The 17,273-nt window shown below is 35.3% G+C and overlaps 1 protein-coding gene across 2 annotated transcripts in view; it reads right to left on the bottom strand.

Annotated features, from left to right (window-relative positions):
• Window positions 1–15,638, bottom strand: part of CRISPLD1 (cysteine rich secretory protein LCCL domain containing 1) — a 52,806-nt gene extending 37,168 nt beyond the window's left edge. The window contains exons 1-2 of one of the 2 annotated variants that reach the window (XM_001367488.4): window positions 14,890–15,638; window positions 13,354–13,677 (exon numbers count right to left, since the gene is read on the bottom strand). In XM_001367488.4, the coding sequence (XP_001367525.2) occupies window positions 13,354–13,614 (261 nt within the window). In that variant the 5' untranslated portion in view covers window positions 13,615–13,677; window positions 14,890–15,638. Of the gene's footprint in view, window positions 1–13,353; window positions 13,678–14,889 lie in introns of those variants that run through there. The other variant, XM_056824118.1, reaches the window with a different exon arrangement.
• Between the last annotated feature and the right edge of the window lie 1,635 nt (window positions 15,639–17,273).

Here is a 17,273-nt window from a genome sequence, read left to right as displayed (position 1 = left end):
GGCAACCAAATATATTTAAGAAGTATTTTGCTATATTGATTCATACTTTATTATTTTGTAACTTCTAACCATTGGTCTTAATTTCCCCTTATAATCTCTGATGAAGAAAGGTTAATTCCTCTTCCACAAGATTTTCTTTAACAGTATAAAGATTGTTATCATAGCCAGTCTAGGTCTTCTTTTCTCCAGGCTCAACATTTCTAGTACCATCAGTCAATCTTCCTATACCACAGTTTCCAGTTTACTCTCTACCGAGTTTACTCCTTTCTGGTATACTCCAATTTGTTCATATTCCTTCCAAAATGTATCTAAAATTGGGTACATGCTCCATAAATGGTCTCTTCATGAGACAGAACAGTGGGGTGATCATTCCTCTCAATGAAAGCATTATACATCTATTAATGAAATTTCATCTTGCCTTTCCTGACCACATTATGCTAACTAATTCACTGAGTTTCTGAAAATTTCAGGAACCTTTTTTTTTTACATGAACTTCTTATTTACCATATCTTACCTAACATATGCTTGTGTGATTAAGTTGTTTTATAAGCCAATGATCTCTTCAGTGCCAAATCTCATGATTCTCAGTATTCGCTAGCCTCAACCTTTCTGAAGTATTTGATACTTGGTCAACATCTCCTCATGAATTCCACATTGAAATTCCAGCTACCAGTAATTGTGATACTGCACTTTCTTGTTTCTCTTCCTGTCCCGTCACACTTCGGACTCCTTTTATGAATCATCATTCTTATTTTAAATACAATAAAACTTTACTTATAAATACCACATATATGGCATATAGATTTACACAAATATAACTTTATGAAAATTTAAAAATTATAAATACTTGTCAGTTCACTCATCTCACAAAAACTATATACCATAATTTGCTGACCCTTTATCTAGAAATCTATAATTTTTATCAATAAAACATTCAATGTCATTGATAAGAATACATTATTTATAAAATATTCAGAATAATTCCTATCCTGTGTCATTACTGGCTGGCCAAAGAACCAGAAAAGACCCGAATATTTTAATTTTCAATGGATTAAGATAAAAGTGGTAAAGTGAGAAGAGTATTGGCTCTGTAGTCAGGGCCTCTTGTCAACTCCGAGGATTCTTATTACATGTGTGACTTTGATCCCAACACATTGACTATCTTTGATCTTTAAAACGAGTGGACTGGGGGCAGCTAAGTGGCTCAATGGGCACAAAGTCAGGCCCAGAGACAGGAGGTCCTGGGTTCAAACCCAGCCTCAGAAACTTCTTAGCTGTGTGACCCTGGGCAAGTCATTTACTCCCAATTATGTAGCCCTTACTGCTCTTCTGCCTTGGAACAATGCCTACTATTAATTCTAAGACAAAATGTAAGGGTTTATAAAAATTAATGGCTTGGACTACATGGTCTCTCCTGTCTCCTACAATTGATATCACTTTATATATATATATATAGTTATATCAATATATATATTATATATGTTAATATATATATAATGATTCGTGTAACTATTTCCTTTTCTTCTATTTTTCGTCAGAGGAGTTAAGGTAATATTATTGATTTAGTGTACCATGAACACTAGATATCACTGGTGCTCTGTGTGTGTGTGTGTGTGTGTGTGTGTGTGTGTGTGTCTGATATTACCATATCTCTCAGTGGACCACAATCTAATAGGGGAGGAAGCAGCCTATATTTGAAAAGAAAAAAAGGGGAAATGTGATAAGGTTAAAGATCTCTCAACTAGTTGCTACAAGCCAATTGAGAAAGCTAAAATTACCTTCAGTCAGGGTGTATAAAGGAAAATGAAAGAAAGTGTCTGAGGTAAAATTTCAACCAAGTTCCCCGATTCCAGGTCTGGTGCTCTATCCAGTGTTTCACTAGCTGTTTTTTAGTTTCATCTTGAAAGAAGGAAATTCAACAACAAGGAAAGGAGCTGGACTAAGAGAAAGAGTTAATTCCATTCAAGATGGATAGGAAAGGACATCTTGAGAACAGAGAACAGTGTTAAGGCTGACTATAGTTCAGTTTGTCTAGGATACAGAATGCATGAAGGGAATACTATAAGATAAAATATGAAGTCAAAAGAGGGGATGAGGAGGGGTTAAAATGTTATAATAAGGTGCTTATGCTTCATTCAGTATGCAATGGGGAGCTACCAACAATTTTCAGGAAGAGTGAACTGATATGGTTAGATGAGAGAGCATTATAAAGTTACTTAGTCATGTTAAGAAAGATTTAGAGGGGGAATATAGTTGGGAAGCAGTCAAGCCCAGTTAGTATATCATTACAGTAGTCTTAAGAAAGAAGTTTTGAGAGTCTCAACTAGAATAGTTGAAGCAAAAGTGAAAACTATAGGTTAAAAAAATTTTAAAGGAAAATCTCCAGTAATGGGACTTCTACTAAATTTGCTCCTTTTTTCTGGTTCACAATATAATTAAAAAGAAAAAAGGAAAGAGGAAAGAAAAGAAATAGTCATATAAATCAGAAAATGAGGATAAATTAAAAAGTATTAAAACATGTTAAAAGGCAGATCACACTCTAATGAATTCTGAGGACTGGAAGGAAAAAAAGGTAGAAAATGACATTTTAAAAATTAAGATTCTGTAAAGTTTAATAGTAGCATTTACAACATGTTTTAACATTTGAAAGATGTCTTATTTCATTTTGTCCTCACAACTGTAAGGATGATATTAGAAAATAAGTATTGTTTTATTAGTTTAGGGATAAGAAGTAAAGTCACTGGCTTGAGAAAAGAACTGGAGTTTAAAGCAGAGCTGAGAGAGCATGTTAATTTCAGATGTGAGTTATAACTGTTTTTCTGTGTCAATTACTCTCTCTGGCAGTTGGGAGTTGCTCTCTGACAGTTGGCAGACACTCTCACAGACTCTCTCTCAGGGCTGGAGGAGGTAACATCTTTGCCTCTCTCTCTGAGGGAAAGATCTGAAGGAGCTCAGTGTTTTCCTTTCCGAACTTGGGAAACACTATTGAATATCTATTGTGGTTTTATAGATTGTTTAACTCTGAGAAGACCAAAGAAAAACCTGGTCTTTGGTTTGGACTATGACAGACTCAGAGTCTTAACTTGATTCTTGTTGAGACTCAACCAGCTAGCCTTTGCTATTTTATAATTTGAAGGCGAAGTTAAGATTTATAAGGATATTACTGGTAGTTTTTATTTAGGTAGTATAAATTTGGGCCAGTCAGATCAGGGAGGATTAGTGTAGCCTGTGAAACACAGGAAAAGCAGTTCCTTGCGGAACCAGGGAGTTTATTTGGGTGGATTTAGAATTAGAAACCCTTTATTTATCCATATATATTTCAATTAATATTTTATGTTTAGAATAAGAGTCTCTTTAGTGTCCTTGTGCCTGGCCCTGAAGGAAAGTTCACATTTGAGCTTCACTTCATCACTGATTACCTCTATCAAAAGTATCCGAACAGTTTGAACCTGATTGGTGAGTTAAACAGTTTTGAAACCCTGGGAGTTAACTGCTATTATCATCCCTATTTTAGAATTAAAGAAACTGAGTTAGAGAGATTAAGTGACATTGCAGGAATTCACACAGCTAGTCAGTGTCTGAGGCTACATTTGAACTAGTCTTCTTGACTCCAGGACATCACCACCTAGCTGCCTTTAAATTTTTGAAATCTGACATATCATCAAAAGTTAGCATAAAACACCATCTTCCTTTTTTTTCTGATTTCCTCCTGCTGAAGTCAATCAAGAAATTTCCTTACCTCTCCACAACCACCAGCCATAGGATCTTGCAAATATGGCCCTTTACTCTCTAATGCAAGTATAAACAAATACGGATACAAATAATTCATAACATCTCTTACCCATACCGCCTTCCAAGTTCTAAGTTACATGGCAGCTAGGCCCAGTCTTATCTAAACTGTGTGTACCCCCAGCACTGGGCATGGTGCTCTGCACATAGGAGGTACTTAGCTAGTGTTGTTATAGTATTTTAATTTATAATGAAAACCAATTAATAATAATTTAGCTGAATGATGGCAATATTGATATTTCATATCTTTCATACACTTCTCCATTAGAAAGGATGTTCTCTGAGAAAAAGCCTGGGTTCTTGCTTTTATTGTTATTTTACTTTCTTTATATACTCTAGCATTAGCATAATTCCTGACACAATGTAATATTCGTTGATTTAAAAGGATAGCCTTAACAGGAAGAATCTTTTAAATTAGTTGTCTTATCTTAAAAAATATATTTAAACTCTCTCTATGATCAGAGATTTATTTTTACAGAGAATACTGTCACTAATTTTATTTTCCTCAAGTGTTTTCACTAGTTGGCATTTTGAAATAATATTATATAGAAACTGGGTCAAGTTCTGTGACAGAATTGTGTTGTTCCAAATAACAACTATATAATATCGAACCCTATTACATTTAAGTTCCTTGATGATTTAAACTACTATAATAAAAGAAATAAATATATTTACATGTAAATACTACTAGACTCCTGGAAGAGGACATTTTTAAGTTGTACTCACCCAAAACTGACCAGGTTTCTGAAATGTGAATACATACATGATTGACAACTCCATTTGGCTCAAACATCCTATATCCTTGCTCCATAGATGAATGCTAAGACTTCGGGGGCCTATGGATGGAATCCTCATCAGAGGGAAAAAAAATCCTACTGGCAGAGAGGCCAAGATGGCCCTGGGCCTGTATACACCACCCACATGTTTCTGTTGGCAGCAAAATCTTATGAGATTTCATGACCAACAAGTCATCTGTGGTGAAAATATTATTTCCACATTGGGTAAAATACCTCTGGCAAGATTCCACCACTGTCCTAGAAATCTACACCAAAGAGAATTAATTCACAGTCAATGACTTGACTTTGAAGATGAAGTTTATTGTACTAAAGATAGAGGGAAATGACTGATTCTTATAATGCATTTTTTTATAATTTCCTTAAGCATTAAAACACCTGAAAACATGCTTTCTCCTAGTTAGTGACACTCTCTTGGGAAAGAAAAACCACAATGATAGGCCAGAAAGGAAATTCTTCTAATAAATAATTGCTTTTTAAACACAAAGAGGTACTTGAGGTATAAGCATTATGCTGTTTGCCACTCATCACTTGTAGCAATTGATGACTCCATTAAATGTAAGCTCCCATTAAAATATGCATTAAAATAATTAAGAATAGTATCCATGCATTATTATAAGCACTAATTCAGGAAACCTGACAAAGTAGAAAACAGTGAATGAGAAATGAGACAGAAAATGCTCCTCCAAAATCTGTGCAAAGGCGAAGATGTAGCATATGCCCTCTCTGGAGTGGCTATGTGGCAAAGAATTTAGAATGCTGATCCTGGAGTCAGGAAGATTCATCTTCCTGAGTTTAAATCTGGTTTCAGTCACTAGCTGTGTGATCCTGGGCAAGTCATTTAGCCCCATTTGCCTCCTTTCCCCATCTATAAAATGAGCTGGAGAATGACATGAAAAACCACTCCAGTATCTTTGCCAATATAACCTCCAAAGGCTCAGGAAAAGTCAGACCCAACTAAACAACAACTGCATACTCTGTTTTAAGTTTATATATTTCAAAACTAGGAGTTTAGACTACATAATCTCTAGGCCATTGTGATTCTGGTGTATTCTAATTCTTTCTAGAGATAGATGGGAATTCCATTTGTAGAACACTAGAACAGAAAGATCTAAGCTCAAATCTGGTCTCAGACATTAATCATGTAACTCTGGGCAAGTTATTTAGCCTCTTTCTCAATCTCCTCAATGGTAAAAATAGGGATGATAGCACCTACCTCCCCATGTTTTTGTGAAGTTCAAATGAAATAATAATTGTAAAATGCTTATCCCAGTGTCTGGGACATTGTACATTCTTACAAAACATCCATTCCTTTCCCTTTTCCTCATTCCTTTCTAAGAAATTTCTAAGAAAAAAAGATATTAATGACCTGAGGAAGACAGTATGGTACAGTGTTAACATTGTTAGGCTGGTTGCAAATTCTACTTCTGATCATGTATGATCCAAGTTAGGTTGTAACTATCATGTCTTTAAAACAATTCTCTAGGAATTATTTATTAAGGCATTTTATTTATTATTATTTATTTAATTAATTAATTATTAAGACACATAGTTTATAATATACTTTGATGGAGGGAATGGTTACACTGGGACCTGCCCATGATTAATACACCCCAGATCCTTGGATCACTGATCTTATGGACTTTATTATAAGCATGGATCATCAACTGAGTCATAACTACTTTATTTACTTCCATATTTCTTAATAATTCATTACTCTATGGATGTAATCTCTGCTGAAAGAACCACTCATGAGAATGCACATTCAGGGTTCTAATTTTTTTATATGAACTATTTATTATTACTTTTTCTTTTCTTTTCTTTTTTCCCCCTTACCTAAAATCTTAGTATCAATTTCTTATATCAGTTCCAAGGCAGAAGAGCAGTAAGGGCTAGGTAATGGGAGTTAAGTAACTTGCCCAGACTCACAGTTAGGAAGTTTCTGAGGACAGATTTGAACCCAGGTTCTTGGATTGCTGGGCCTGGCTCTCAATCCACTAAACCACCTACCTGCCCCACCCCTTTTTACTTTCTTTTAACAGCCTTGAAAGTGCCTTAAAATAAATATAGTGAAAAGGATTGTGACTTTTTCCTGGCAAAGTAAAAAAAAAAAACCAAACCAACAACAACAACAAAAAAAAATACCAAACACTCTTGCAAAGCATTATCACATGATAAACTGAAATAACCTACTCTTTGTTAGGAATTCAATTAAACATTTCATTCAGTTACACAGACATAAGTCATCAACTCGAATGTCCATGAAATATGGAATTAATAACACTTACTTTACAAGAATGTTGTGAGGATCAAATGAGATAATATTTGTAAAGTGCCTGGCAACCAGTAGGCTCTACATAAATGCTTATTCCTCTCTTCCTCTTCTCTCCTATCCCCCTCAATACATGTTTTTTTCTCTAGAATATATGAAGTAATATTAATTATAACATCCAATAAAGAGGCTCATTATAATCCTTTCCTTGGTTCACTGACATTAGAACTAGAATGGACCTTGGAGATTAGGCCTTTATTTTACAAATGAGAAAATGAATTGAGGTTTAGAATAGTAGTTCAGGGACCAGTCAGTAAAGGAAGATCTCTAATGCTAAATCCAGAATCTTTTTTATTATGCCAAATCTGCCTCCTATCATAAGTGGAAATTCTCTAATAGGAAGCTTCACATGTTTGGAGTAAATAAACAAATCTTAGGTCCTCTCAAAGGCAAATCTTTGCTATAATGAACTTTTGGAATACAAATTATGCTCTTCTGCCTATCATACCTCAAGATACAACAAAACAAACAAAAAATGTCCATAAAAAGACAACTAAAATAGCCAAGGGACAAGAGAATCTATTTTATGAGGATCTCAATTATCATTTTTCAGTCTCAACAATTAGAGTTAGCACCTGCTATGTCTAGAATTGCATGGAAATGATAACCACATTCTTATTAACCAAATCCCATAATAGCAAATTCTAAAGCAAAGTACTCTAAGGCCAAATGTACACAGAGCCAGGAGAACAATATATAATATGGCATTAATATTATAAAAACTAATAAGTTTGAAAGACTTAAGAAACTTGATTAATGAAATGATCAGTCATGATTTCTGAGGACTAAATAATTTTGCCCAACTACTGACAGAGAGATGATTGACTAAGATGCAGATTGAAAAACACATTTTTGGATATGGCCAATGTTGACTATGCTTATATATGGCACAGAGATTCTGTACTCTCTTATTTTAGTGAGTTAGCAGACTTAAGAAGAAAAAATCTGATAATCAAAAAGATTTTAAATTCTTTTTAACAGAAAAAAAACTTTAACATAGCAATTCTGTAAAAAAATAAAAATAATCATTACTTCTATAACAGGTATTAGAGAATGTGTTCTCCTAAGAGGTTGCACAAAAGAAATATATAAATTCCAGAAAGGATTGGATAAATTCATAATGACAAAGCCATAATGATTTACAAAGGAAAACTAAAGTCATTTGGGGATATGTACCAAACCTTGAATTATATAATACCAAGATGGGATCAATAGGATCAGCCATGCCCTCCCAAAATATATTCTTTACCATAATTAATCTTGACTCTCAAAGCACAAGGAAAAAGTAATGCTTCTCTAATTGAGATATTGACTATACATTCAAAGAGTCAATTCCTAAAGTGAATCAACGCAGTTATAAAATCTTAATGGACACAATTTCAACCACAATGTCATTGTCATTTCCAGTAAAGGCATTTCTTTTAGGGGGTAGCAACTATGATATCATTTACAAGACATCCCTGAAATATTTGAAATATTAGTATTTCAGATGTTCTCCTTTAAAATATATATTTTGTGGACACATTACTGATTTGATTAAATAATTATAGGAGTCAGAAATAGAGAGAATCTTGATAATGTAAATGTGACATGCAAAAAAAATTTCTTGAAGGAAATTAAAGAAGTGTCATTGTGAGTTTTTTGTTTTTGTTTTTGAGGAATAGGGGGGAAGGGAATCTGGATAATTTGACAGTCGTGGGGAACTCCCTCTACAGATACAGAATTGTAAATTATCTCTAATTTATAGCATTAGGAAGTTACCTAGAATACAGAAGTTAATCAACTTGCCCATGGATTTCCAGGTAGCAGGTATCAGAAGCAGTACTCAGACCCAGAGCATCTTGATTCCAGTTCTAGTTCTCTAACCAGTAAGTCATGCTTCCTCTCAATGTAATAATTCAAGCTAAAAATATTCCTTTCTTTATGGACAAGTTCATTTTAGTAAAGCTGAATGTTAAGTAACTATTTCAAAGCAAATCCAATATTTCCTCCAACTGTCATTTTAAAAAATGCCAATATATACCCTTGAGAAATGTTTTAGAATAATTTAACTAAGAATATTTTTATAAGAAAGAGTTTAAGATCATGGGCTGCTTAATGGCATGCAAATACTAACAATGGGAATACTTTCAAAGCATTTGCAACATGCTTCTCACTCCTAGATTCTTCCTCTCTTGTTGTGGCTTTCCTACTTCTTTCCTGTACTTTCCCAGTCTAGTAATCTCTCTCATTGCCTAGTAATTATTGTCCCCAACTTGAAAAACTGGAACTTACCTTCAGGCCTATTCATTCCATTTTTAGGGTTTTATGATGTCTAACATGACTTTGCTATAATCACACAGTGTTGCCAACTTATGCTACCATCTGCCTTACAATGTAATATATTCTGAAAATACCTTGACTTAAAGTCTTCTGGTTTCATAAAATGAAACTATTTCTTTTGCAGTTCTTGAGAGTTTTAAATCCTGTTCAACAGGTTTAGTTTTTTTTAAAGGACCTATACCTACATTACTACTTAACAACAGATATCAAAGTGACAGCTTCAAAGAAAACCTAATTAATTTCCATTTAGAAAAAATAAAATGAAATTTTGTTGGCTTTTGTAATGATATTCTGACTAGTTAGTAACAGTAATTACCTAGAGCACAGTGCCTTTCCCGTAGTAGGCATCCAGCAAATATTTAAGTGAAATAAGAAATATTATTTTGATGTTTTATTTACATGTATATATATATACACAAATACATACACACATATATCAAATTAAACCTCTATGGGAGGTATAAATATTTCATTTCTGAAAACTGTTAGGAATATGCCAAAATATATTAATAAAACCATAAAATATTTTAAAACCCATTAAAAGATTCAATTAATGTTTTGTATGTTTTAGTAAATGAAGAATAAAACTCTAAGATGTAGATTAGGCATAATTTAATAGTTTATTTTTGCTTTTGTCTTATAAGAGAAACTCACCAATGATAAATAGTGTCAAAAGAGGCTGAATTGATGAAAGGAAGCAGGGTAATTCACAGGCTAAACTTTCACAGCTTTGAGCAGATGCCGCACTAAGCAAGAAGCAGGATACTGCCCACATTGGCACATGTCAAGGTCAACCTCACCAGGCTCTGCCATCCCTAAGCTTCAAGGATTGCTTGGTGAGTCATGAAGGGTAAGTAGGAAATGATGTTCACAATAACTTTGGAAACCCTTAAGTTTCAACTGCAGCATCAGATCTATCAAAATGGACCCTGGGCTGAATTCAATTCAATCCGACAAATATTTATACATGACTGTCTATTTAGTTCACAATAGAAAGTTAACTAGTAAAAAGAATAGTGGATTAGGAGTCAGATGTCAGTATATACTTGAAAAATGGTATACTAAAATTCTAACCCATTTCCTGCAGGTCTGCCACAGAAGAAAGAGAGAGAGAGTGGAATATATGCCAGTCAATATCTTTCCCAATTGGGAGTCTGGCAGTAGGGTTTTAGAAGTGATGGATAAGCAGATCTATCAGGGGCAATTGTCCACTTTAGTACACCTGCCATAATTTAACAATTTTTATTTTTTTAGATTCTGGCCTACCCCATTATCTGAACTCTAACAAATCTATAATTTATAATTGTTTTAAGTTCTTGGCAGGTTGGGGAAAAGGGAATGACTTAGAAATTTGGTGTTAAAATCTGAACTCAAATTATTTTCAAATGTGCATCTTTAGAGTTTAAGCTTATTATATTTATGTAATTATAGGTTTACAACTCATAGCTTAGCTCTATGGATCCACAAAACAAATCAAATTTAAAACAGTTTTTTCTCTATCTATAGCACAAATATCATCTCTATCATACAAGTTCATAATTTTTAAATCTCTTTACCATCTCCCTCTCATTTATCATCTGCATTCAATGTCACTGCTAATTCTTTCTCTACAAAATCTTTTATCTTCTCTTTCCATCGAATACCATGGTAACTAAGTCATCTGAATTATAGCTATTGAGACCAACTAATCATTCTAATTTCTCAATGCAATCCATTCTCCACACTATTTCAAAATATTTCTTCCTCAGCTAGACCATGACATTCAACATTCAACAGTTGGTCCAGAGCATCCATCATCACTGTCATCCAAAGGCTCTCCTTAATTTCTTAATTTTGCTCTGATCCATATAAGTAAATGTATTTCCTGTGCACTGCAAAATACATAATCATTTATAACTTGGCTATTTATTGAATTTCTTTCCATTTCTCCCTAACCATCTAGCATCCCCTTATTCAAAACCCAACCTAAAACCCATCTCCTCCAAGAAACCTTTTCTGATTATGTAGTTTATTCTCTCTATCCCCTTGTTTTAAGTATAATTTGAAAAAAATCCAAAGTGGCTAATCTTTCCAATTATGTTACAGCCTTTTAAGAGCATCAAATAATTTCCATTCTTCCCAACATGTTGTGTTTGCTAATTCTATTTCAACTTACTACTAGTGGTTGCTGATCAGTCGTGACTAAAAATGTGTTTAAAGGCCTACATTTATCTAAAATAAGTGATATTAGTAGCCATTCAAAAGATTAAAAGTAGGTCACGAAGCCAAAATAAATGATATGAGGTACATTGCAGTAGATTTTTAAAATGGAATCATAACAACCTACTTTTAAATAAACAAATTATTAAATAACTAAGAAAAATTTTTCAAAATTGATCAACAACTATAGTTACATAGGTTATTTAGTATTATATCAAAACAGAAGCATGATTTATCTGTCAGACTCTCCCTTAAATTTATAATCTGGAAACTATATTTCAGTATTAAAACCTAGTCTCTTACTTTATTTTGCCAATGAACTCTTCTGTAGTCAAGTCAATGGCCAAGTCATGGTTCCAGTGTTAATAGTATCTAGAGGCAACATAACATAAATCCTGTCTGGTTTCTGGATCTCCACTTCAAGGCTAAGATAAACCAGTTAAACTAAACAAGGAGGATATCTAAACTTTTATAACAAACTTCCTACAACAAGCATTTGTTAACTTTGGAATTTTGATATAAAACATACACATACATACAAATAGAGAGAACTACACTCTTTTATAACTTCTGTATGTTTCTGCAATGTAAAGCTGCAAACTATGTTGAGAATCTGGAGATCATCTTTCTAAATATCTTCCTAAAAAGTTCCCCTTTCCCTGCACCAGCCTGTAATCTTGTTTTAATTAGAAATCAATTCATTCTTCAGATGCCCAGAAGCATATATGGTACAAATTAAAAAAGAGTATTTCTGTTTTTCTTTCCAATGAGAAGCTTATTTGGAATTATGCAATGAAATACAAAAGAAATGGTGTGCTTTAACATTCACAAAAGAAACATAAATTTGAGGCAACACATACTATCCATAAAAAAATAACCTTGGCTTCTGTTTTCTTTTCAATACATTGAAATAAGTAAGTTTATCATTTTTGACTGAACCTAAATGCTATTATTTTTTAAAAGAATAAGCCTTCCTTCATAATTGGCTAAATGAATATTTGAATCCTAAGAACTCATGGAAATTAGTTCTGAGATCATTTTGGGATGTTTGCAAATGATTTAAACATCTTTACCTTTAGAATTTGAAAAGGTCACCCAAAGCTAACCCACTGGTCAATGATTTCAAAGCAGATTTAAACATCATCGATATTTAAAACGTCTTATCATATATTTCTATTGTTAACACTATCCCTTGCTAATGGAATGTTCAATAAGTGCTTAATGTTCTAAGTCACTAGGATACCAATCAATTTCTTACTTCTGTGTACCCTTGGGGCCTTAAAAATTTAAACTACTTCCCTATTCTTTCTTATTTTGCTCTGGGAATAAGTTAAAACAATTGGAGGGGAAAAAAGGGGAAAGCTTCTTTGAATATATGGTTCTATACTTGTTGCTTTATCTAAAGTATACTCACATTATAAATATTTGCAAATCAGACACTATAGATATGAAGTAAAAACATCAATGTGTCAAATCTTTAGATAAACATTCCTAATAAATCTATTTAATTTTTACCAGAACATTCATATTAGTGACCTATATCAAGAAGTATATTTTCCCCTATTATATAGCCCTAAATCTTTTCAAGTGCTCTAGTTACTTTAAGTTCCTAAGGGATGATGCCTCTGAACTGTAAAAAGAAAATGGACCAACTGGACAGTATCTTCTCATAAAAAGGACTCAAATAATTTAGCCAGATAAAGCTTATTCATTTTTAAATTTAAGAAGTTAATACAAATAACAGAAACCCATAAAAAGTTAACATAAAAAATCAGTGTGAGAGTTTACCATAGAAAACTTTTTATACTTCTTACAAAGTGTAACTTAGCAAATAACCACTAGGACATTAAACTGTGGTGCTGAAAGAAAGCATCAATGAACATTTCTCTGTGAAAACCACTCCCAATATGTCCTTACCATATATTCCATATTAGAAGCTGGTGGATACACCTGACTTCTTAATTTATTATGAAGGTCCAAGATACTCTGCATATCATTGTCTGTGATCGCCCTTTTCCCTCTTTGCTTGGCGATCCACCACTCACCATCCTCGTCCATGTACTTTTCCAAAAGTTTCTCCAAAACTGTAGCATTGGGAACAATCATTGCTGGAATAGTATTAGCAATGAATAGCAATGCAGTTATTCTGAGCCACTCTTGTGCTGCACACTTCATCATGAATGACTTCAGTATTCCCCTAGGATAAACTCCAAGGTAAAGTCTTCCTTCCACTCCTTGTCTCTAAAGGCATGAATGAAATTTAAGTGATTAAGGTACAAGTTTAGGATGAAATTAATTTTCATTATTAAAAAAAAGAGAGAAAACGATTTATAAATTGCCGGGAAAGGGACATCCATTATTTGTGGTTTCTAAATAAGCTATCTTCATTATTATAACTTTATATAACATAGATTTCACGTATATATAGAAAAGCGCTTTTGTGCAATTATGTTCCAAATTGTGTACATTAAGTTAAAAATTAAATAGGTGAAAAACTAGAAGAAATAAAAGTTTTAAGTTTAAGACTTCAGATAACTCAAAATGGTGGTAATGGTACAAGTGAAACCCAAGATAGGATTATCTGCACTACCAATCAAATTAGTTTCGTTTTAGGTCATATTTAAATTATAACATTCTAAGATCAACAGTAAAAACTGAACATTCTCACATTCATTTTAAAGATGCACCCAAATCTGAGAAGTCCCATCATATCAACTTTACATGAAATATTGGCATTGCTGATGCAAAGTTTTGAAGGTGAAAAATTGAAGATAAAGAAACTCAATGATTGGGTGGATTGGTTTTTGAGGGAACTTTTAAAGTCTATGCCTTTGGTGACAATTATTAAAAAAATAACACATTTCGTTTCTGGAGCACGGTGGTGAGAAGCTATCACTCTACTCTTTCTAAATAAATTCATAATGCAGTTTTTTTACATACGTTTGCATATTGGATTTGAATTGTACTACCTACAACTACCACTACCAATTCAAAGAGCATCCTGCCCACGTGTATCGTTTGTTTGTTTTTTCCCCTCCCCAAAGAATTGAAAATCCTTATTCCCTGGAAAGTGTGTGCCTTTCTCATGGTCCGCACACGAATCTGCCAGTGGCTCCTAGGTGTCGCAAGCTCAAGCTTTCTCTAAATCAGTTGGTGACTTCTGGTGCCCTCTTTCCTCCCGTACTCCCTTGGGCGCACTTCATGGATAACCAACCCAAAGTGGAAAGAACAAGACAAAAGAAGAGCCAGAGAACGACTCTCCCAAGGAGAGAAAAACTCCTGAGAATCTCCTACTTTTCAAGGACTGTATCCTCCATTGCCTTTAATTCCCTATAGATTAACTAACTACCTTTTAAAAAATGTAGAAATTAAAGGTAAGCAAGAAGGTGTGAGAAGATGCTACCTCCTACTGTCCGTAGAGTTCTTGGCCAAAAAAAAAAAAAAAGCCCTTACCTCTCCAGCGTGAAGTCCACTGTTAAGAGCTAGGACGCTGAACTACTGTGAGCCTGCCTGCCTGTCTGCCTGCCCTCCCCCAACTACAGTAGAGTTTTCCGATTTCTTAGCGACCCAAATTGAAGGTCCACAAATGACTGTGATCAAAGATGCCTTCTGTCAGGGAAAGCCCAAGCAGTGGCTTTTTGCTGCACTCGCCCGGAAGGAAAGAAGCGCCCTCAGCTGCCCCCTTGGCAGCCTCGAAAGAAGTTGGCTGGGAAGGAAAGCGCTTGGAAGTTCAAAGTCAGGAGCCGGGGTGGAGCGGGGACTGCTTGGCTCGGCTGCCAGGGTGGGCGCCCCAGCCTTCTGGGCTCTTTATCTCTCGAGGGGCCGCGGAGAGAAAGCAAAGCAGGGGCTGGGGCAGGCTCGAACACTTCGCTGTCTTTCTTTCCACTCGGATTGCTCGGTTCCCAGCCCCTGCTCTGAGCGCTTCTCCCGGGTTCCTTCTTGCTCTGGGACATTTATCCTGGGTCTGGGGAACGTGCACGTGACGTGCACTCACCCTCTTCGCCCACCCCCACCTCCACCTCCACCTCCACCTCCAACCCGGGCGCTGGCCGCCTGCCCGCCTGCCCGTCCGCTTGCCTGACTGCCAGCCTCTCGGAGCTAGGAGATCACTCCCGCCTTCGCGGGGCTGGACCTCTTCTCGTAGCTTCCGACTGGTTGGGCTGGCAGTGGGGCTAGAAGGAGGAAGCGTGGGAGGTCTGGCAGTGGGGAGGGGGAGTTCAGAGAGAAGGGAAGGAAGAGGAGTGGAGAGGGGGAGGTGAGAAGTGGGTCTATCAGAAAGAATTCTGCAGCCATAGGCTACTCTTCCTTTGTGCTCCTCCCCTGGATAGATGTTGCTCAGACTAGCACTAAAACTGGCGGGTACTGAGTGTCCTCTAGAGGGATAGAGGAAGGAGATTAGATGGACCCTGTTGGGTGGGGTGGGGGGTAAAGAGGGAAAGTCCCCTCTCTCTTCCTTTTAACTCGCCACGGAACGTACTCTAGCCTCCAACAACATAGTAACTTTGGGAAGCTTTCTTAGTCACTTAGTTCTGCTCTGGTAACCTGCAGGGTGAGGAGAAAGGAAGAGGATCTGGACCGAGAAGGTTGAATGAAGGAGGGGGATTGTAAGGGGCAGTCCTTGGGATACGTGGTCTCCCGGGATTGAGGATTCTCACTCCTTTCCATGTGCATTAGCCTTTTGCTCCCAACAGATCTCTAACCAGGGTTCTCCCGGGTGCCTGGCACCATTTAAAAGTTATTAAGTCCCGCTATTGGGTGTGTGTCCCTATGAATGTGTTACTGGGAACCTTTTTTAAAAACTACTTCATTGTTATTTAGTTGATAAATTAAAGCGCTAAACTCTAGAAAGAACGCTGAATTTATATATATATATATATATATATATGTATCTATCTATCTATCTATGTATGTATGTATATATATATGTATCTATCTATCTATCTATCTATCTATCTATCTATCTATCTATCTATCTATGTATATAGATATCTATGTATATATATACATATATTTGCATCCTTCTCTTGCAAGAATGTTCTTCTCCTCCTCCACGATGGGCACAGCACTTGTGGCGTCCAACTCTCTGGAAATGTCCATGCCTGGTGTTGCTTCTCAACCACATTAAAAGGATCCCAAGTAGACCTTAAAGATTAGCTAGACCAAGCCCTTCATTTTACAGTTTGGGGCAGCTGAATACAAAAAAGACAAAAGCAAGTATAGTTCCTAACAAATTAGAACAAAAAAAAAAAAAAGTCATAAACTTGGATTTACCTCTGTCATTTTTATCTCTTTTTCTTCCTCTTCTTTACAGTCGTTATCTAGTTTTTTGATCTTATCTTTGAAGTTTAATCTTTAAAAATGTGAAAAATCAATGTCGACTAATAAGAGAGTATATATATGTATATATATATATATACATATATATTTAATACTATACATAATGTGAGGTAATTCTAAGACCGCAAGTTGCAGAGAAGTTGCTGCCTTGGATAGAAGAAATTTCTTCCCTATAGGGATAAAATCACTGATCAAACCAGTAAGTGTATTTAATTTCACTGCCTTTGAGAGTCTCTGGACTGATTAGAACTACTTAGAGCACATGTTGGGCCTCAACTATGAATTAAAGTATTTTCCTTTTTTGGAAATCCAGAGGACTATTGATACATGGAGATTATAGAACCAAATAACCTGAGTTACTTTGTAGATGTCTCATTTACTCTAACAAATCACCCTTTTCCCCATACACCTCCTGATCCACCCCCCTTTACCTATCAAATGCAGGAGCACCCTCCAACAACTCAAAGCCTATAATACTCTTTCTCCCTTGAAGGGTCCTA

Source organism: Monodelphis domestica, chromosome 3 (assembly GCF_027887165.1).
Source record: "Monodelphis domestica isolate mMonDom1 chromosome 3, mMonDom1.pri, whole genome shotgun sequence".
Lineage (NCBI taxonomy): Eukaryota > Metazoa > Chordata > Mammalia > Didelphimorphia > Didelphidae > Monodelphis > Monodelphis domestica.
This window is presented reverse-complemented; position numbering and strand designations above follow the sequence as displayed.